This window comes from Numenius arquata, chromosome 18 (genome assembly GCF_964106895.1).
Source record: "Numenius arquata chromosome 18, bNumArq3.hap1.1, whole genome shotgun sequence".
Taxonomy (NCBI): domain Eukaryota; kingdom Metazoa; phylum Chordata; class Aves; order Charadriiformes; family Scolopacidae; genus Numenius; species Numenius arquata.
The window spans coordinates 6,439,659-6,461,941 of record NC_133593.1 but is presented as its reverse complement, the minus strand read 5'-3'; the positions used below and the strand labels follow the sequence as shown (position 1 = coordinate 6,461,941).

Here is a 22,283-nt window from a genome sequence, read left to right as displayed (position 1 = left end):
GTCCCTTCAAATATTACTTGGTATTGCATTTTTAGGGAAATCATAGTTTACGTATCTTAATTGAGACTGAACAAGCCATTTGCACAAGTTTCATATATGTATCCATCTGGAATGGATTTTGATAAAAAGGTTAAATAAAATAGCAAGTGAAGGGGTTCTTGTATCTGTTACAATACACATACAACAGATGACAACATGGATGTTGGCAAAAATCCACCGTGATAACAAACCAATTCCCAAGATGGAACACACAACTTCAGAGATCTGTTAAAATATTCCTGCTGGCTAAGGATACTTGCGATCTGTTTCCATCTGCTTTTCGTAAGTTTAGAACATGCTTCAATAACTTAATTTTAGAAAAAGACAACAAATAAATATGTAAACTCCTGCAGGCCAAGGCCACAGCACGTCAAACAACACCAGTGACTGCTAAGAGTAAAAATGCTAATTTTAACATTAATTTCACATCATTGCATGATATGCTCTACTCATCTCTTTCATTTTGTTGCCCATTTAGAGAGAAATATATATTGACCTATCACAAAAACCACCAAGGACTTCTCCCCCCTAATACTATACTTACCCAGTCAAAACGTACCTTTAGTCTTCAGCCTTGGAACGCGTTTAATAGAAGATAAATTAAGTTTAAGAGGTAAAAAATATATTTTCCAATCATTTCCTTTCCTCTCCAAACATCAAAGAAGCTTAAAATACTACGGAAATGCTATCATAAAACCCCCAGACACTGGAAGTTATCACTCCCTTTCATATATGGCCCAGCTAAAGGTCAGAACGCGTAAATTCTTCGCATAAGAACACAAAATAAAACCACGACAGAAGTGGGGAAAAAGTCAGAGATTCTGACTCAAGGTCTTATTTCTTTTCTATAAACCACAAAATTCCCAGGATGTACTTCAAACTTTATTTCTATTTCCAGTATATTATAATAATGATAAAAGAATGGTCTGCAGTCACAGTATAAAACCAGTGCCATGTGTAATTACTGACTTACTGTGTGTATATATGTATATATACAAAAGATTTATTATAATCATCAATGCTTTCAACGTTAAATACTCAATCCTGAAATCTTTAATCAGAAGAAAGCTCAGTACACAAAAAATTCTGCTTCAACAAGGATGGATTCTCACTCTTCTAAACCAGATTATTCAGTGTTGACTCATTCATTTATTCCATGGTCGACAGCATGTTCACAAGACTGTGACTTGGCTATAGATAAATATTGAAACAAACATTCAATGGGAAAATATACACCTAAATGTTCTTCTGTCAGTATTACTAAGAGCCTTAACATTGGAGTCCAGAGTCTCAACTGCTGTAAACTGGTGTGACTCAGCTGATTTCAGTGGCAATACGTTTAGCTGATGACCTGGATCTCTCTTTTATCGAGCACAGACTGCCAGACATCCCTGAGAACAGATACCCTACCAACACATCCTCTCACTTCCGTGATGCCAACAGCCTACTTGAGAGCGTCTGGCCAGATACCAAGCAGTTCTTGTGCATCACTGTATGTTCTGATCACTGCAAACAGCCCTTTTCACAAACAGCTCCCAAAGTTGGCTTTGTATTGTAGACCGTATTCTGAAAACCAGTTGGGCAATTCAAAAGCATATGAAAGCAATTATAATTATAGTACTGCTGTGATAATGAAAACATTGCCAGCTGTATATAAGCCTATTCAAATGTACAGCTGTTACATGGGTAATGGAAAAAATACAAAAGCTTCAGATTCTGTGCCCCATAAATTTTCAGACTGCTACATTACAAACCCACTCACTACCATTCCTGTTTATGACAAAATGCCAACACAATGGTGTCCTTTTCCATGCTTTCTTGTAAACAATTGGTTCCCTCATCACCTCCGAGCAATAAAAATTGTAATATATTTTACAATGATGTCCAATACAAGATTAAACTGGTATCAAGTAAGAAACAGAAAAGTATTAGTTGATTCTCTTCTGGTGAAATTGTTGCCAGCTTTGGTCTAGATGCCTCCTATGCTCGGTCACCTTTGTCTTCGGTTGCCATTGCTGAGTCTCTCTGTTGTTCTTCTGAATCCCCTGGAAGAATACTGGTGACTGTCTGGAGAAGTGACTCAATCTGCTCTTCTGTTAGCCTTTCCTCGCTTTCTTCTACCATCTGCAGGTCAAAAAAAAACACCTATTGTAATCATTAAATCCATACTTCCTTCCTCAGCTCCAAACAGAAGGACTTAACTAATTGGGAAATGCTATTCTCAATGGATGCAAGACATTGTCTGCGCTCGTTACAAAAGCATTTTACAAAGTGGAACTCTTACAGTATTTTAAAAAAAGAAAGAAGAGCTCCATTGTTAACCACTACAATTGGCACTCCATAATGAGACCCTGCTTTCTTTACAACAAGGAGAACACCATGCTCAGAAGAGGCTTTCCTCACGGGTTTCTCCTAAAGCCTCTCTCAGCCTACACATCCGTATCGTGAGCCAGGCTTTTCATTTAGCTCACGTGCAGACCTACCTTCCAGCCCTGTTTCCCTAAGTTCCTGTGCTTTCATGTGAGAACAGAAATGAGATAACCTAAGAGTGGTTACCAAACCTTGGTATCTTATCCAGCACCTAGACTATAAGTAATCAGGCCATAAAAGAAACCACCTAATCCTACAGCAGCTATACTTTATTGGAATTTGCTTAGATTGTGAGATTCCTGAATATAAAGGGATATAAAAGCTCTGAGCAACACAAAACATGCTGTCACAAACCAACAATAAAATTCTGTAAGATTAATTAGGGACCTACTCTCACTGCAGAGCTGTGGGAACTCTTATATCACTGCTACCAGTAAAAACAACTGCCCTAATTTATAGGCAGCTGTTAAAAGGAAAAGCTTGTGAGAGGACTGGAAAAGCAAGCCAAAAGAACTCTTCAAACGCAAATGAAACCAATTAGGATTGCGGAGTTTGAGATTTTCTTTTTTATACAAAGTCCTTTAAAATGTCCTTTGAAGAGCAGTGATTTATATTAATTATGGTTCCAAGTCAACGCAGGTTTCAGTTCTAGCTATAAATTGTCAGCTGTTCAGATGCATCTTGCCTTCTAAAAAGCAGAGTGGTATATTCAATTAACGTTTTATTTCTTCAGTGTCCTGTGAGCCCTCTTTGCACAATCTGATCATCTTTCATCAGCCATTACCCACAGATCCTTGACGAGAGGAAAACGAGCACGCTAGAATCCGCTCATGTAGCAAAAGGCAGACAGTGAATATCCATTTGGAAATGACCTGGGGACTCTCCCGATCAAAGGATGGAATTCTCTTTGGAGCGGCTTTCCAAGTACGGTTAGTTCAAGAACTACTGTAGGACCCCAGCTTGAAAAACAGCCCTGGCTCTCATTACTGCCAGCTGCTATATGATACACTGCGAGTTAAAATATACTAAAAATCCTCCTAACGTTACCCTTCTGTGTAAGCAACTGCTGCAGCTACTGAAGTGGTATCGGATAATTGCCTGCTGGGCTGCATTTCAGAGGGGATCAGCAGCTTGACGAACACACCTTGGGGCATCAACATTATACAATAATGTATGTTGCAATGCATACATACGCTCTTTGCTGCCGATACTGCTGACAAAGCCATTACTTTTCAGATGACCTATGCTATTAAGTTCTGTAGAGGATTATCAGCCTGGTTTTTGGACTGGATTATAGTGTTATTAATTACTGTTACATTGAACTTTAAAGGTGACAGCCCCATCGCAGCAGGAACCGTACAAAGAAAAAGCCCACATCCTTTGGACAGGCAATATCACTTAAGGCAGAGTGATTTATCTCTTAGTGGCCGATGTCTCCTGCATTCGTTACCATCCCACTGCCTTCCCATCTTCAGAAAAATGGCACCTTGCCTGGTGTAGATTTGATTTATTGGATCACATGAAGTCCGCCCTTCTTCCCCATTTAAATTTTATCCCTCCCTACACATCTCCTTTCCCTCTCTTCTCCAAACATTTTCTCCTTTAGGTGTTTGCTTCAGGTAGCCAGAGTTAAACACAAGGATTTGATCAGAACTTAAACAGATAATAGACAGCGATTTCTAGGTCAGCATCAACTCTTCTCGACTTCTGCATTTAAGGCAGAATATACTTACGCGAGCGTCTCATCACGGCTTCTTACTCACTTCCCAGTGCCAAATGAGTAATGCCCCAACTCCCAGTATGAACAATCACGTTGATGTCATTTGTACTGGCTGAACACAGAAGCCTGCAAGACTGACAAACTGCAGATACGACTGGGGACATTGACAGATGAGCTCTGGCGATTGCTCTGGCAGTTTAAGAAATCACACTTTACCAGAAAGTTGATGAAAGAAAATAAGTCTCTCATGTTTCAGATGCTTTGGTGCTGTAACTGATCGGAGTGTTGAGAAAAGCATCTTTAAAGAAAGATGCTGGAAACTGCACGGAGGAGTGGGTAAGGCAGCTCCAAACTCCCTTCTGTTGACAGATCCATAGTCTCTGCCAGAGGGAAGTGGTAATTCCTTAAAATGTGGAGCAAATTCATCAAGGGCTCACCTCTCAGTGCCTTGGAGCTGCGCATCTTTACGGCCAGCTCTCACACCAGGAACCACCGATAGACAAATATCTGCATTTGGCAGGATGGACAGTTTAATACTGAAGTTGATGCTTCAGCGCTATTTAGCTATGATACTGTTCAAGAGCTCAAAGGATCAAAAGCATAAGCTATAAAAATCAATTTTTTTCACTCTTCAGGGAAAAAAGCCTGAGGAGCGACTTATGAAAATATAAGCAATTAGGAAGCAGCAAAGCAGCATGGCAAAAGGGAAAATTCAAAAATTAAGCACCAAGAGCACATAGAGACAAATGAAACTGTCCTCAAGGAAAACAGATAAAGATAAAACAGAAGGTCACTCAGAGGTTTATTTTAGATTCAACAGATATTCACACAGTCTTCAGATTTACAGCTAGAAGACAAAATACCTTTGCTATTTATATTGCTAAGAAATAACGTTATGATGCACAGAAGAGAAATTATGCGTAAAAAAAAGCTTAAAAGGCAAAAAGAAACCATTGTATTTAAGTACCTACTTTTCCAGCAAGGATTTCAGCAATATATGAAAAAATATCTACCAAAAAGCCTTGCTAACCTCTAACTTGCAATTGCCTGAAACTGCCCCAGCAAGAGATTCAAACCATAAGCAGTCAGGAATGCGAAGTTTATACTAAGGAAAACAAAAATGCAAATGTTTTTAATAAGTGTATGACATCAGATGTTTGTGTTGGCAGTGCCACACACAACGAATGGAAATAGATTACCCTCACAGATGATGCCACGTGCAAAGTGTAGGGCACCATCACTCCGCTGAACTGTGCATTTTCAATATTCAGGCGTTTGTGCAAGTAACAGAATTGGACAATGCTGCAGGAACACGACTGACAGATAAAAAGCACCCTGGTGTGCAGCAAGACGAGCGTGTCTCCTCAGGGCTGAGAACAAGGATTTTTTTGAAATGAACACAAGAGAAAGGCAGCAAGCCGTGTCAGCTCTGCTGCATCTTGCAATAAATAATTCCCCAGTCATTACTGCTTTTCAGCACCTATACTATACCAAAATAATGACAGTGGTTTTGTAGCAAATGTTGTATCAATGTCATTCATACGTACGTACAGTATGTATTTTCTATGAAGTGCAATTCTGTGGCCAAGATTCAATTCGGTCAAGTCAGGCCTCAATAACAACTTTGATTTCACTCAAATCAGTAACAGTTTTTTAATTCTCACTGCACTACACGCATACAGGAAGCAGTTTTCACATTTCATTTCCCCCCCAGCTAATGCTCTTAAACAATATCATCCACAGGGCGACTAAAGAAGGAATCAAGGAAGGAAACAGGAAAACTTTACTTGGTAACTTAATTGGTATAAAACTCTTACAGCTAAAAAAAGGAGGCATGTTTCCCCTTGCAGCTAATATATATTTTCCAAGCTTGAGTGCCTCGAGTTCCTTTTTATTTTATTGATAAATGTGTCGATAAAAACAGATCTTCAGAACTGTGGAATATATACAAAATATTCAGAAGGCAGCTGAAGCTACTGTACCGCTCACCTCTGAAAGCAATGCCACCTTCACTTAGAAGTCTAATAACCAATTTTTCACCTGCTTAAGCACCTTGTACCTACTGCGGTTAAGCCACAGCTTATGTAGTGACTGAATTTGAAATACTCAAGAGGTACAACTAAGCTTAAAGTTAGGCAAACATTTACTGAATGGAGACTATGTCAAGACAAGGGTGCCAATTCTGTTCTGCCTCTCCAGATACACCTCTGCGGGGGCTAACGCCGCAAAATGAAACGTGCATCCAACATCCACCACCGAACCTCGCTACAAGAGAAGGAAAAGACAAGTCTCTCGCCAACTGCAGAATTAAACACTGGCAGATGCCTTGCTCAGTAACGTAACCGCTGCTGGGAACCAGAGCTGGGCTTATTAAACCAATGTGTATGTGGAATATTGTGCTGCCGCGCAGCCAGTCCCAGCTGCACATTCTAACAGTAGCTTTTTTTAATTGAGCACTATGTATCGATTTCTCAGAGGAACAAAACAGCCATAATTACCAAATCAGAACCTAATAACAGAATTACGTTAAGCAGTAAGTCACACTAAAGCTTGCTGATGGCAGAATGTTATTTTCAGAAGTTTTTAAAGTTTTTATTTATTGAGAAGGTAAATCTGAAAATAACAGCTAGCCTGACTATCAAGATAATTTCAAGGATTAAAATGTTTACTCATAAAACGAGCATGCAAATCCGTATACCCGTAGTGCCATGTATACATGTAAGCACAAAATATGAACACAGACACATACTACATATATATATATATACACACACACATATACATACTTGTCTATATTTTTTTTTACTTGGTCAAACGAAGACAAACATTTTAAGCATGTGCTTTCCCTAATTATAGCCATACCTTATGTACTCTGCTTACCCAAGTAAAAGCAAAGTAGAGAGACTTCATCACCCTCCCTGTACTTCTTTTAAGCTTTCAATGCTAATGGTTATTTCATTTAGCCTTCTGAGACATGACAATACACCGAAAATGTTAAAGAATAAAGACACACTGAAGAACCCTAAAAAGTTCTGAAAGAACTGAGAAACTGTCTCAAGCATAAGTAATATTTGATGGGTAACAAACCTCAGTGTCACAGGACAGAACAATTTGTGGGTTAAAAGCCATTGTTTGTTTGAATAAGTTAAGTATTCTATTTAAATATAATCATCAGTAAACTGCAGTAAAAAAGGAAATAGGGGTTCTGATCACTTCCAAAGCTATCAAGCATATAATTTACCTCCAGTGTAGGAGGTACATATTTTATGAGAAAATGACCACTACTTCCTCCTTGGAGCAGTAATTTGAAATTGTTCAGCACCAACATGCTAAAAGAAAAAAAGCACATTAAAAAAGGAATAAAAGACTGAATGACTGGATTAATGTCCCTCAGAGATAATTAACTGAGTATGCAAAGTGGGAATCAAAATATATTGCTGAGAAAATAAAATGTTTAATCCTCTAACATCTCCTGTTTTCCAGAAGAACACTTTATATTATTATTTTCTATTCAACAATAAAAGACAATCTGCCAGGCTGGTTATGCAGAGCACACATCACAAGGTACAAAGCTCTCCGAGAGGGAAATCTAGTTTTAAAAAGCACAGAATTAAAATCTGCTTTTCCAGTCAGAAAGAAAAATGTGGAGCAATTTGTTAATTAGAAAAGATGATACTTAATCTTCAAACCCATCATGGTTCAGCATGAAATAAAGCTGGACCACTGTCATGCTTAGATCAACATCACTGTCTTTTATTTTTTTCCTCCTCCTTTGTGAATTACTGAGCCAGGAACAACATATGTTAAAGATTAAAACAGGAGGTCAAGATAGCTGCAATGTGTACAGTGTTTTACCCTGTGGGATATGAATTAGAATTTCATGCTCCTTTTGTTGCTATTGTTGTTTGCAAATAAATCCTGGCACACAGTCCAGAAAAGACAAATATGAACAATACAGCAATTTATGCACGGAGACTTACAAAAGCACTGGAGATCAAAAGATCACAACATAAATTTGCCTTTTAGCTTAAGTATAATTTTATCAAAATTGATTTATTGTTTGCATACTACTAAAGACAAGGGATTCTGTAGAGGGAAAGTAAAGAACCAAAAAGCTGGAAAGGCAAAAAAGCAACAAGGAGTAGTAAATGTGACTATCCTCCCACTGCTGCTAAAAAGCCCATCAGGTAAATCTGACTGCGTTCCACAGACAGGCAGCACTGAATGAAAATTTGAGACACCAAAACTATTTAAGCAAGTGAGAGACAGAGATATGACTTGCTTGGCATTTTGTTTAAATCTGGCTTTTTAAAAAATAAGATTGACTTGCCTACATCACATGAAGCGGTCAAAAGTTTTCATCATCATTATCAATTCCAGGAGTGACTTAAAGCTTTTGAGTGGCAGGGGCAAGTTCAGTGAAAAGAGAAGCAAGACAATTTTAAACCTAGAATTCACTTCTCTGTAGGTTGTCTCTCATCTGTTGACTGCAGTGAATTGACTTGCCCGCACAAAATGTGTCTATGGGGAATCTTCTCCCCACCGACATCAAAGAAGAAAATGCTGTTAGCCTTCACAGCTCTGCATTATTTTATACTCAATGACGATCGGAGAAGACAGAGGTTTTCTGTGTTCAAAGACGCTGCAGTGCTACACTCTCTTTCCCCAGTCCTCACCAGAAACCAAAATGACTCAGGACAGCAATCAAACAGCAAAATCATTTCCTTACTATTGCTCCAGTCTCTGTATTTCACTAACAAAGATGGCCTGCAGTTTCCTAGCAGTTATTGAGCTCAAAAGCTCTTTGATGTGCTTTGATGAAAGTGTACTGCAATTTTGGGGAGGTCTAATTTAACACAGCGTTAACAATCCAGTCAACCTAGTTTACTGTAATACTAGTTTTGGAGAAACTTGCCCTGGGAATTACAGGGGTATTGCAATGGAACAGAACTAACTGTATCCCCGATACTTCCATGATGATACAAACTTGGGCTAGTCCCCAAATGTATGAATATTACATTTTTCACAAGTTGCTTTTGATCATTAGAGAAGGGTTACGTACCAACGATGGACTGATGCTGAACTCAAATCCTGTACCTCTATTCTGTAAGTTTTAGCAATGAGTTTTACCTAACTTTGACATTACAAACCTTGGAATATTGAAAGTACAACACTCTGAAGAAATCTGACTTCTAATATAAAGGCCCAAATTTCTTATACTCGCCTCCTGGACTTCAAACACGACACAGGAGCAAAACTATTTTCAATATTTTATGGATAGGTAAAATAATGAGGAACTAGGTAGGATAACAAGGGAGGAGGAGAAAGACAGACAAAACCACACAGTCCCTTGAAAGCAGCAAAAAATTACTGCATTTAAAGAAGGGGAAAAAAAAGACTGTGTATCGCCTAGGGAATATAAGAAATCTGTGCCTAAGCCCATGAAGCTAATAAAGGTATGAGACAGGCTCTACACCATTGCTTATAAGAAACTTCCTAAGCAAAACTCACACAGCCTTAATACTCTTGGTTGGGCTGATGATTGACACTGATCTCATCAATCACAAAACACTGTATTAATTCCTCAGCTAGAAGCATTCTTTTATGAGATGCCTTCAGCATTACACTGTCTGCTCCTCGGCTATGAAAGAAAAATAGTCCTACTGGTACCTCTTTAATCCTTCCCTTTTTTTTGCAGCAAAATATGATCCTGTTACTACATAGTTTGGATTCAGGATAAGATGGTAAACAGATGTTCTTAATGTAAGAGATCTTTATTAAAAGAATATCCTTATTATAATAATCTCTTTATTACCACAGGATTTTGTATTCCTAAGGAGATACTTCAGAGAATAAACCATCTATTTCTACTTAGCAACAATCCCTCTTATTATGCTTAACAGATTGACGAGAGCTACATTACAGCAGAAAGTCTGTTTATATCCATTTCTCATTCTGCATCACTGCGCAAAATTCCGTATCAGTGATCACTCGCTCACTTTCAGCATGTTTAGTTTCACTATACCACAAAACCCTGCCATCAAAACAACCGTGTCATCACAGCTGTCAAAACGTGAAGTACTTGATTAGGGAGCAGCAGCGAGAAGACTCAGGTTAAACATATTCTTCGTCGCGATACTGTAACTAACCTTTAATGACTCCGTTGGGCATTTTCACTATGTGACACTGGAGCAAAGAGGTGGAGAATCTGTCCAAGAGAAAGATGGGCAAGTCTCCGAGGAGGCCTCAGAGAGGAAGCTGAGCGGATTTGAAACCGTGAACGTAAAGACGTGCATAAAGGGATACATTCAATCACTGACCATGAGAAAGTAATTTATCAATTGATCTTCAAGGTTAAAGCTGCTTTCGTTTAAGCTTTGAACAGGCAGGAGCATTGTTACTCACCAGCTGGATTTCAACTGCTGTTACAGGCCTGTGGTTAAGCAACTGCAGCTTTTCTGCCCTGTTTAAAAGCAAAGCGTAAAACAATCCGCATTACTATATAATTTAAGGATCCTCCAAAATGACTGGTAAGCAGCAAATACATTCCTGATAGTTTAGTTTCTGACTGGGTTCACAGTGTGGTTTAATTGCTATGATAATCTGGGTATTTTAAATACAGTACTTTCTTGTGTGTTCAGACATATTGCTGCTGCCATCTCTAGTCTAAGGTGGGAAGGCAGAGGACCTTAGATCATTAGTGTACAAGCATTAATTAACATGCACTGTTGCTTTGTTAAACGCCATACAGAAACGCTAAACAATTTGTCAAACATCAGAGTCTTTTGCTATGAACACACAACCACAAGAACAATTACCATACCTAAGAAGTTACAATCCATTAGCCAGATGGTAATAACTTGTTTATTCTTTTAACCCACTGCAAATGCAATGTTAAAAAAATAAAGCAAAACAGCTTGAAACCACCCTGTGTCCCACACAGTTTAAGCCAATGTATTTTTCACACATTATTATAATGGACTGAGGCCATACTTTTACGTGTATCTTTGGGCAAAAAGGTCTCTTCATCTCTGTTCCCACACAAATCTACCTTTCTGTTGTATTTCTACAACTGGAGCCAGTGGCAAAATCCCTGGGACATTCAGAACCATCATTAAGCTCACCCAGCATCACTGCTTTTCTGGCTTCATTTTAACCAAACAGCTATTAGCTCTACCTTTTCATCAAGAAATCACAAGATCTCACAAATAACCATTAAAACACTTTGATCATTAAAATAGAAAAGAAAGGGTGTGAGGGAGAAAATTTCATTGATGTTGAAAAATAATTTTTTTTTTTTTTTGGAAAATGTGATCAAAAAAGTATGTTCATTAAATTCAAACCACAACACTTAGGCAATGGCTCTGCAGCCAAAAATTATTAATTTTTACACTCTAATACAAATAATTCTAAAACCAAAGTAAAAACAGCTGTCACATGCCAGTAATGCACATTTCGTTCATTTCAGAAGCCCAAAACATTAGCATTGACCACATAATAGCAGCATGGCTAACGATCTGAGCCTATCTTTGTGCTTTAGAACAGAAAAGCACAATAATACGACTCTCCTAAAGATAAAACAGATGTTTAAAAGGGCGTATGAAACAGTAACAAATGCACTTTTATAATGAAAACATACAATTACGGTGTAATAATAATAGATACGATGAGTAAACAAACTCGAACATACATTTGGGGGGGGGAAGTCTTCAAAGGTTATTACTTGACAAAGAGCAGCCATCTATTTTCAGCAGCCACCTATTTTTAAGCAGCAACTCTATCACAGACATTCATGCCTTGAAGTGAGACCTGACAGTTAACATGCACAATCTTCCAGTCTATGATACAGTAGTAAACTATGATTTTGAAGAATAAAAGCTTGGAATTTGTTATTATTTAAAAGGCGTCTTTAATGCATATTTAAATTGATTCCGGAGTTTCCCCCCTGGTTTATTGGATCTGTGGGTGGCTTCCAGGAGAACACAGATGCTGTAATTCACAGCCCCGAGCTCTCCCATGGAGGTGTTTACAACCAACAGGTCCATGTCTATGTATCTGGAGATACTTCAGAGACACCGTCTTATTTCAAGTGGCCTCCGACACCGGCTGCCCTTAAAATCTAACAGCAGCCAACAGCTTATAATATCGTCAGGCATTTCAGAACTTCATCATTCATCTGTGTGCACCGGTACGTGTTCAAAGACTGGGGTGTTGAGGCTTCTTAGGAGAAGCCTTGGAGAGGTGATGTGTTGCTCTGGTGTACACACACACACATCTATATGTCAAGAGACTGAATTTCATACTTAGGAAGGCAGGCAGCTGACTCCCAAAGAGAATAAGGCCCTTCATTTAGCCACCAAACGAGCAGCACCAGCATAAAATTTTCCTGGCTGATGTCTCCTGGAGGAAAAAATGATGCATTACCACAGATTGGATGATCTAACAGTCTCTCTTCAGCTAAAATGTCCATGATTGCAAGTTTCGCAGTGGTGGGAACAGGACTATGGGAGACCATGGCTCAGTGAAGACCAGGGCTTCGCTTTGCTGATACCAAACACTGGGATTCATTATAGCAGTGAGTTTTGTGATGTGTATTCACAGCCCTTAAGAACAGAAAATAGTTCTGAAGAGGTAACACACTGACTGTTGCTTTTAGACCCAGCCTCCTGGTAACAAAACCAAAATCCTAAAAAACCAATTAATCTGGAATTGTTCCACCTAGTCCATTCTGGCATCCTTTTTACAAAACGCTGGCAAATAATTTTAATCATGACTTCCAGCTTCAAAAGAAAAGCTTGCAATTTTAAAATGTGGTGTTTGTGAAATACTAAAAATTCACAACAGAAAGCTCCAAGAAATCATTTACCGTTAAAAGATGTACCTAATTCAACATCTTGAACTTACATTTATTTTACAAATGTACCTATTTTTTTCCTCTCTAAATCTCAAAATTGGAGAAGGGCATAAGGAATTAGGCTTCATAAAGAAGAAAAAAAGAAAAAAAAAGAAGAAAACTCCATTTTAGTCAACCACAGAACTGTTCAAAAAGTCTGTTTAAAAAACGAGCTCAAACACTTTGGGTACCACCCTACCCTTTTAATCTTCTTTTCTACTTCTACAGAACCACATCAGAAGATTCTTCTCAGTCTTCAGAAAAAGCTTGCACTAAAGTGACATTTGGCACCTGGGTAAATGCCAACAAGAGTGGCAGCTTTCACATCGATTTTAGATTTCACAGCTAAAAGATTATTTTTGCTGAAGAACAGGAAGACGTTCCTACCTGCACATCAGCCTTTCCAAGCAGGGCCATCCATCTACTCCTTAAAAACAAAAAAAAGGTGCCTAAATATGTTCCTAAAGCAAATATTTTAACAGTGGTTTCAAAGTGTTTTCTAAGAAATACCAATTATCAAATTAGTTTCTTGAGCTTGCCCACATTTATTTGTGTTGTATATAGTAGCAAGGATCACTACTCCTATTTTAGAGAGAGTAAGACTGAAGGGAACAATTAAGCAGTGACTGCTTTAAAGGTGTTGGGTTTTGGAGGTGTAAGAACAGAGAGGAAATGTGGTGTGGGAGGAGAAAAGGAAAGGCCCTTGATTCAGCACATGGCAGCCGAGGTTGCTGTTCTCTTGAAGGCTCCACTAAATAACGCTGAAAAGGACTGGCCAAACCTCCTCCTTCCTCCTGGAGTTTCTGCAATGCCTGGAAAAGGGTCTGTCCTTGCATTCATGAACTGTAAAGTGCATCCAAGCTGCAAAAATACAGGAGGATGCTGGGGAGAATGTATTTTGTGTCAATTATGGTTTAAATCATCATTTAAAGGCAATTCCCACTGCAGTGACCGTGTTCTCTGTTCCCTCCTGCAGAAAAACTGTTCACATTTTTCCTCCCTCTCCTGTTAACAACTCCTTGGCATCACAGGGTTTGGTCTTCAATTCTGAATGCTGCGATTTTACAGACGACACAAAGGAATCAGAATAATAATCAGAAAAAAAGGAATCAGGTTAGCCAGAATTATCAGATTGCTTTGGTTTTGGAGAATCCAGGATGAAAGCCAACTATGTTTCCATTGGTGAGAAGCAGGGAATACACCTCCTTTGTTCTCCCATGCTAATCGTATCTATTTGGCAGCTTGATGTTTACAACAAGAGACTTTTAAGAGCATGGCTGAATTTAACACTGAACTGAGAGCACCACTGTTGGCTGCTTTATTGTCAAAAAGTGAAGGTATTTATAACTGCTGCCATTTATTATAGTCATAAGTAAGGAAAGGACGGAAATAAAACCTTAATATAGATGGGAGACAAGTGCTGATATCTTTTAGACCAGAATTAAAATCTAGAGCAAGCCATTTAAGGAATCAATGAGAGAAAACCCCCACCCTCATAAAATTGCAGCAAAAGACATCACTTGCCATAAGAGCAGAAGTCCTAACAGAGCTGGGTAAAGAAACACCTTCAGCGTACCAAAATCTGGCCAATTCATCTGAAAGATGAAAGATTTAGTGCTTTTTCCTCAAGAGCAAGGAAACTGCCTGGTTTGGTGCCTGGAGCAGTTGACGGAGGCGCAGGAGCTGCCACGCTGATCCCAGCTTTCAATGTTACTTGCTTTATGGTCCCTGCCCAAGCACGTGCCTCTGCCTCAGTTTCCAGATACCTGACACAGAAACAACATTTTCAGCTCTTGCAGGGGAGCGATGAAGATATCTCCTTGTAAAACACTTCCCCCTCCTCCCAAAGCCCTACTTACAAAGACAGACTTTTAAGTTCACCGTTTAATGAATTCATACGAGTTTCTCACTGCACTGTTCGCTCACATGCCACTTCTGAGATCACAGCCTTTTCAAACAAGTCTTTCTTCACTTTTGCAGCAAGACATATTCCAATCCAAGCCTACAGCTCCACCACATCTCCAGACAAAATGTATTATTTGACTTTTACAAATGAAAACATAAGATAAATTCTCATATTCTTGTTTTTCAAAGTAACATCTTTGAAATTTGTTGCCAACAAAACTTCAGAGTATTTGCAGTTTTAAAAATGTGTGCAGAAGAACGAGAGATTAATTCGCAAGTAAATCATTAAAATGTGTTATCTGAAAAATTTCACGCTTGTTTTTGATCTGCAAAGCTCCCTACTGGAAAAATGACTCAGAACATCAAAAAGGAATTAGCTGCAGGGTACAAAAAACCAAAAGCTACATAAATGACATATTTAATCTGAAGGTGCTTGTGTAGTGTTTCAGGGTTTTAGAAATTACGTACAGTAATTAACACCAAAAAATAATAATCTTTAGACATGTTAACATTATATAATTATTACTTAAGCAATGCTTTTTTTTATTTACATATAGATTGAACCCAAAGACACAGAGAAATGACCAACTATTTAGTAACTGTCATCTGAAAATTGGTACTTAGCCAGTTATTTGCTGATCAACCTAAACATCGTTCTGATAATGAAGATGTAAATTATTTCATTTTGGCAAAATATTGCAAGATGGCAAAGGGATAACTGGCTGTAATTGAAGACATTTGGACAAATATGTTGATACTAGTGTGGGCACGTCGGATAGGTAGACGTGCTCCTCCTGTAATAGAGAACCATAACATTTTATCTTTTCTCTAGTGTTTAGAAAATATCCAGTTCTAAGATTATTTAAGAAATATGTATGTAAGGCATGAGTGGTTACCTCTGCTCACTCAGGAGGTCCCTGTTAGCAGCTCTTCCCACTGTTTGTACAGAACACAGACACACACTCCAAGCTCAGGATCTGAGATCAGCTCAGGGGACCCTTTTGATGTTTTGGTCCCAGCTTTTCTCCCTGAGTGCAATTTCCGACCTTCCTACATGTAGCAAACAGAGCAACCAGAAGATTGCTGCTCTTGGCATCCCCTTGAACCAACCACAAAATACCTCTGAAGTTCAACGCTGAAATAGAAAACCAGATTCCTCAGCACTCAGCACCCACAGTAAGCAGTGTATCACTGCGTGCGGGGCGAGTCAGAGCTCAGTACCCACTAGCACCAACTTTTTCTAACACCAACACCAAAAATTGACTGTTAGGATCAGAGTCTCTGTGTACCTCGGATTTCTTCCTAGCACGTACACAAATTAGAACGTAAAGACTCACAATTCCATCAGAAATGAGTTTTAAGGAAGGCAAACGCTGCAAGCCTGAACATGCATCAGTGTCAGTGCAGCATTTTGCATGGGCGCTGACATGATAAGCCTGAGTTTTGTTCATGCTCCATTACATCTAAAGAATAAACAGAACTTTTTCCAACTCAGATGAATCCATCTTTACACTTTCCACAGCACGCATGTTTACATTCACGCTCATTAAATAAAAAGGGTAACTGTCCCATTCAACTAAACAGAAGGTAAAGAATATTTTCAGCTTAATTGCCCCCCAAAAGTAAGTCTCTGTATTTTCTCTGTACTGCCTAGATTTTAGTAACACTGTTTGGAACACGAAAGCTGCTTGTTGAAGAGAAGAATACATACAAAAGATGAGTGACAGCTGAAAGCCATTTTCTCACATAGAAGTACGATTCCCCTAATCAGAGTTAATCGCCCGTTATGCAGACTCTTACGGGCCCTGCCCAGTGAGAACTCCCCACATGGCAATTACTGCCGTCAGCCCGAGCAGAGCCCCCCGCCTCCAGGCCACAGCCAGCAGCAGCCGAGACTCAGCCCGAGCCAAGATCAGCATCTCCAGCTGAGGGCAAAATGATGTGGAGCGGGCTCAGGGACACATAAAGCTCAGGCTGCGGGAGACAAAAATGTGGGCAGTTACAGGAGAAGATGATGGGTCTGAGGTCTCCGTTTGAGGGGAGAGTGTATATTGTAGGAGGGGAGAGTGTATATTGTAGGAGGCGAGGATGTAGGATTACAATAGCGTAATCCTTCACAATAAAAAAAAAAAAAAAATGTTCTCCTAGAAGACGAGAAAAAAAAAAAACACCAAACCACTGTTATGTGTTCAAGATGACACTGCATATCTGGGGAGCCAGGATGGACAGCACGCTGCTACAGCACATAATAAATTCACAGATTCTAAACAAACAAAAAAATAAATAAAATAATAGAACAGTTACGTACTGTTGTGTAAATTAAGACAAAATGTATCATACTCTGTCAGCAGTGAGCAAATATTTACAGCATTTATATTTTAACCATAACCTCGTATTATGTGTCTTGGTATTGCCTGTTTTTTAGCTCCTGAACTCCTAGACTGTATGGAAATATATATGCATGCACATTTTGTCTTCCTAGTAAGAGATCTATAGGCATGGGTAAGAAGAGAACAGTATTAATGCCAAGATACAGCAGACAGAGCTATAAAAAAAAGCCTTAAAACATCCGTGACTGTGCAGAGGCAAATTTATCCTCAGGATGTGTATTTTTTAGTTGCTAGGAAAAGCATAAATTAACAGCAGTGTGCATACCCATGTATTTTATTACTAGCTGTAAATATCTAAGAGTCAAATCCTATGGTCTTGAGTCAACCACGGCCACTCATGCAAAATGTTGGCTGAATCAAGACCGCAGGATCTGGTTTAGGGATGAGCATTCCCGAGCGTGGTCTGTGCAGTCCCGGCACTGGTCTGCGTGGGATCTGTGCAAACCTCTGCAGGGGCTACCGCTGTGCCTTCAGTGTCAGCAACTTTGTCCAGGATGAAAACCGAGGGCTGATAATAGTATCTGAATACAAAACACTGAGCCAGAGATCAAAGGGTTAATTCCCCACCAATTCAGAGGGAAGCCCAATAGTCTTTTTAAAGACTACTAAATGATGCTATTGTTAAACCAGCACCATCCTGACTTTCCAGGAGTAGACAAAAATTACAAAGTAAATCATTCAGCTTTCAATACTGTAGAGGTTTATATTTGTTGTAGGTTTTGGCAGTAATGAGGGAAAATACTTTCTTAAAGTACTACTGATTTTCAGCCCAACACTTCCTTGAATGTGTTGATTTAACAACGGAAAGGGCAATGTTTATGTCCAATTTTTTAAAATTATAATAATACACAGTGATTGGAAATTTGATTATTCCAAAATTAGATCCAAGATAGGCTATCAGTAACAGGAAGAAGTACAAGTAGAGCCAATTTTCATTTAACCACAATTCCAGAGTGCAAGCTTAATAAATGTTCTTTCCATGCAATGCCATTTGCGCTACCTTAGAAAATATGAAGCCATTCCAGGGACTAAAACTGGAAAATTACCTGCTAGTGGCAAACTGGATTTCGAAGTACCACATGGCTTACTGTACTGTGGCGTTAGCCAAAGCTTGAGGCCTCAACAAGGTAATAATAAAATTCACTATGATGTCAGTTCAGAGCTTTTCATTTAAAAAAAAATATATAAAAAAAAAAAATCTCAGTTCTGCAGTTTCAATTTTACCAAAATAACTGATGACAAGGAAAAAACCGTGCTCTACCATACTTTCCTGACTACATCAGTGAAATATATATTTAGGTGTCTTTGAATTCGCTCCATTTAGCAAGGCAGCTATCTGAAATGACTCTGAAAGGTTTAAGTTGTTTGTACGTGTTAGTATTGATTTTTAAAATTTGTCTTTCAGGAGAAAGTACATTTTTCTGCCTGTAACACTAATCGCAAAATGGCTGGCTGCCAGCAGAAGAGAGATGCTGGTCTGTTAACCTGGTATTTTGAGTAGCCAATATCAGCAGTTACAGAAAGAAGAGACTCGAGGTGATTTTACAGGAACTGCACCATTTGCCAGCACAATACTATCAGCTCTGTAACTGGAGCGAGAGAGCTTTAGGATATCACAGGTAGCCTGACGAGCCCTGCATTTTGCACGACTAGTATTGCAGGTTGAAGGAAGGCAGGAAAAATGAGAATTCACTTGATGAAAAGCTTTGTTCTTTAAATGAATGTACCTCAATTCTTGTGCTTCCCTGGATGGTGTCTGGTCTTTCTTCGCTACCCGGAAATTCTCAGATGCACTGGCACAACCTAGTGCTTGAGTGCTGCAATAACACACTGAGCGGGGAAAGCTCATCACACTACCTACCTCCATCAGAATTTTAGATATAGCTGCAAATCCTTCTTATATTTAAAGCCATAAAGTCCTTGTATTAGAAAAGAAGTTGCTGAGCCTAATTAGCAGCATAAACTCACCGCTTAATTGTTTCCTCCTTGATTAGAGGCAGAGTCATAACAAGGAATTTAAACGGCAGAGGAAGCGGTTTAAGTTGATGAGGTGTTTCTGACCAGTCGTGCCTTTTAACCAGATTCTCTATTCCTCTTGCAATGAGAAACAGAAAACGCTGCTGTGCCCTCACTGAGGTCAGACACCAACTAACATATATCTTAAATCAAACCAGCTACCTTCAGAAAACCGTTACCAGCAGCACATGACCAGCTACGAGATTAAGGGAGAGAGCACATCTTTGAATGCCTTACCCAGAAAGGAAGTAGCAAATAGACTCAAGATCATTACTCTTCGTGGGAGGAAAGGTCATTACAGCGAGATCATGTAAGCAAGGTCCCGGAGAGCAAACATTGCAGGTTCTTTCCTCTCACAGGGGCAGAAAGCTCTCTACCAGGTAACTGGAACAAAATCTCAAGTGAAGTCTTTTATACAAATACCACCTCCATCCCACAGAATGGAAATGATTAAAGCCTTTAGTTTTTCATCTATCTAACAACAGAGCAGCGTTGAAATGGTCTTGGTTATGAACCAAAGGGTAGTTCAAAATTTCCTTAGAGGCATTACTATTTTAAGCGGTTTAACATAAAGTGCATTATATAGTAATTGCACACCATATGCTTTCTGTGTTTTGGGGAGAAGAGGCTGCCAGATGGGCTCCGATACTTCTAGCTTGAAGTGTGTGAATGGAAAAGATTAGAAGAAAGAAGATGTGCCAGGATCACACTAAACAATTCTGTTTCTTATTTTGTAAAGTACGTGGCAAATGCAGAGCTGGCAAGTTCTTTACCAGATGACAAAGATATTAACAAAGTACAAGTTGTAGAGGATGCTCAAGAAACTAAAGTACGACAGTCCAATCTGAGCTCTGATAAGCTATAAATGCAGTAAATTTGTAACTTAAACTAGTGGTTGGCTGTTCACTTTCATCCTTCTGCCATTATGCAGAAAGAAATGACTTGGAAATAATTCTCCTGCTTATCTTACAGACTGATCCAGAGAAAAAGGACAGAGAGGATGATACCTAAAACCAAAGGCACCTCCTAGCATCCATAAAAAAATAAAATCATCAAAAAGCTCATTTAAACCTTGTAACTGTTTCAACCTTTGCAGCAGCGCTATAGCTCACAGAACAGGCAGGTGGGGGAAGGTGAATATTTGGGTAGGTCTTCTACAAAACAGCTGGGCACTATGGAAGACGGAGAGATTCCATACCTAGAATTTTCTGTGTTATGACCCACCATCATTTAGTACTTCACTCTTGGAGACCCCGTATGCGGGAGCAGATGCGGTCAACATGGTAACAGACCTCCCCTGCCTTTTTATAAGGGTTAACCCTGAGGTCCTGGTCAAATTCTACCAGAAACAAGTTTAGAAATGAGCTTTAAAATAAAAAAAAAAAAAAAACCCCACACTTTGACTTTTACTAGGACTCATACCTAATTCATTCACTTACTTCTGAAAAATCCTATTCTGCTTTTTTAAACCCCGCTGGCTTTCTGCTGTGATCCAGCATTCTTCTGGTGCCTTCCTAAACTGCTGCCCTGTACAGACCAAACAAGCTTATTTGACTTCAAAGCGGATGACTGTTTCACATTACCACAAATGAAGGATTCTCACTACTGACTCAAGAAATATTTTGCTGCCAATTTTAAGATACCCTCTTTCACTTCCATACTATCAGCTCTTTACAGTAAACAGAGTATTTTCCCCATGATTCAATACCTCCGTGGCAGAAAACAATTAAGACACCTTGCCCACTGCAGAAATTAGTATCCTGCTACAAAAAATGAGCGATGGGAGGACTAAACACTGACATACTGACCTGGCAGCTTTCGTTCTACAAAAGAAAGCACTACAAGCAAAGTTGTAATACCCGTGACAAAGCTTCCAAGTACTAGCACCCCTGTGTCTGCAATGACAGCACTACTGTGATCAGGGCTGCTGATGTACTGGATGTGAGCAGAATTGTAGGGAGGGGGCACTGAAAGTCAACGAAATAGCTGACAATCTGCTTTCTACTTAACTTACTATGCTTTGGACAGGCTAAAAAGTTGCCTCGTAGCACTCTCAGATGCTCTCACTTTGCATTTCTTTCTGTGACACAACCAAATTATTAGCAAGGGCCTCCTTCCCAGAGCACAAACTCCTTGGGAGTCCTTCCAGCACGGAAGAAAAATGCAGTCAGTGTCTATACAGCATAAACTACTCCTTCGTGGTGGAGGAGGAGCCATTTAGAAGCAAATAAATCTTTTCTCTTTCTGCTTTAAAAATCAGATGACTGATTAGAGCTATCCAAGCAAGCAGCCAACTGATTAAATTTCTTTTGGGGCTATTTACAAGAGGCTCTGCTCGTGCTCTGGAGAGAGGTTCAAGAGGATTATGAGTTTCAAGCACTGCGAAGAGGCATTCACACTGCTGCCAAAGAGGGAACGTGCCCTTTGAGTCTTCTTTTAACTGTGAAGGAAATCTTTTAATTCCTATGCTGGACTTCACAAAATAAGAAGAATGAACTGTATGTTCAGCTTTACTAAAAACTGTGGGCGGGAGGGAGGGAGAGAGAGAGGGAGAAAGTCGGGGGGGAAGGAAGGTTGATTGACACAATATTTAGGCAACTGAAATGTACCTCTCAGAGATCCTAATGGACATAAATATCAGTGGACAAACAGCACAAAAAGAGAAGATGAACCTCTTAGTTCGCTAAACACCAGTTAGAGAGCTTAACCCTGAGAGATGGTCTGTAGCAGCTGGCGTTCACAGATCCACATAAAATTTAACTTCAGAATAACATTCTTTCCCACACATCTATATTAGGATTTTATTTATTTATTACATCCCTGCGATAAAGCCACCTTTTTTTTGCCTTTGCTTAAGGAAGTTTATAAAAATAAACTGATTATAAACCGAGGTTAGGTTGGTTTTTTATTTTCAGTTCTCTTACTGTGTTCAAAACCCATTTATAACTTA

General features: G+C 39.2%; 1 protein-coding gene across 2 annotated transcripts in view; it reads right to left on the bottom strand.

Annotated features, from left to right (window-relative positions):
- Positions 1-841: 841 nt before the first annotated feature.
- Positions 842-22,283, bottom strand: part of CRCP (CGRP receptor component) — a 32,016-nt gene continuing 10,574 nt past the window's right edge. Inside the window, exons 5-6 of one of the 2 annotated variants that reach the window (XM_074160544.1) lie at positions 10,535-10,592; positions 842-2,163 (exon numbers count right to left, since the gene is read on the bottom strand). In XM_074160544.1, the coding sequence (XP_074016645.1) occupies positions 2,020-2,163; positions 10,535-10,592 (202 nt within the window). In that variant the 3' untranslated portion in view covers positions 842-2,019. The remainder of the gene's footprint in view (positions 2,164-10,534; positions 10,593-22,283) is intronic. The other variant, XM_074160543.1, reaches the window with a different exon arrangement.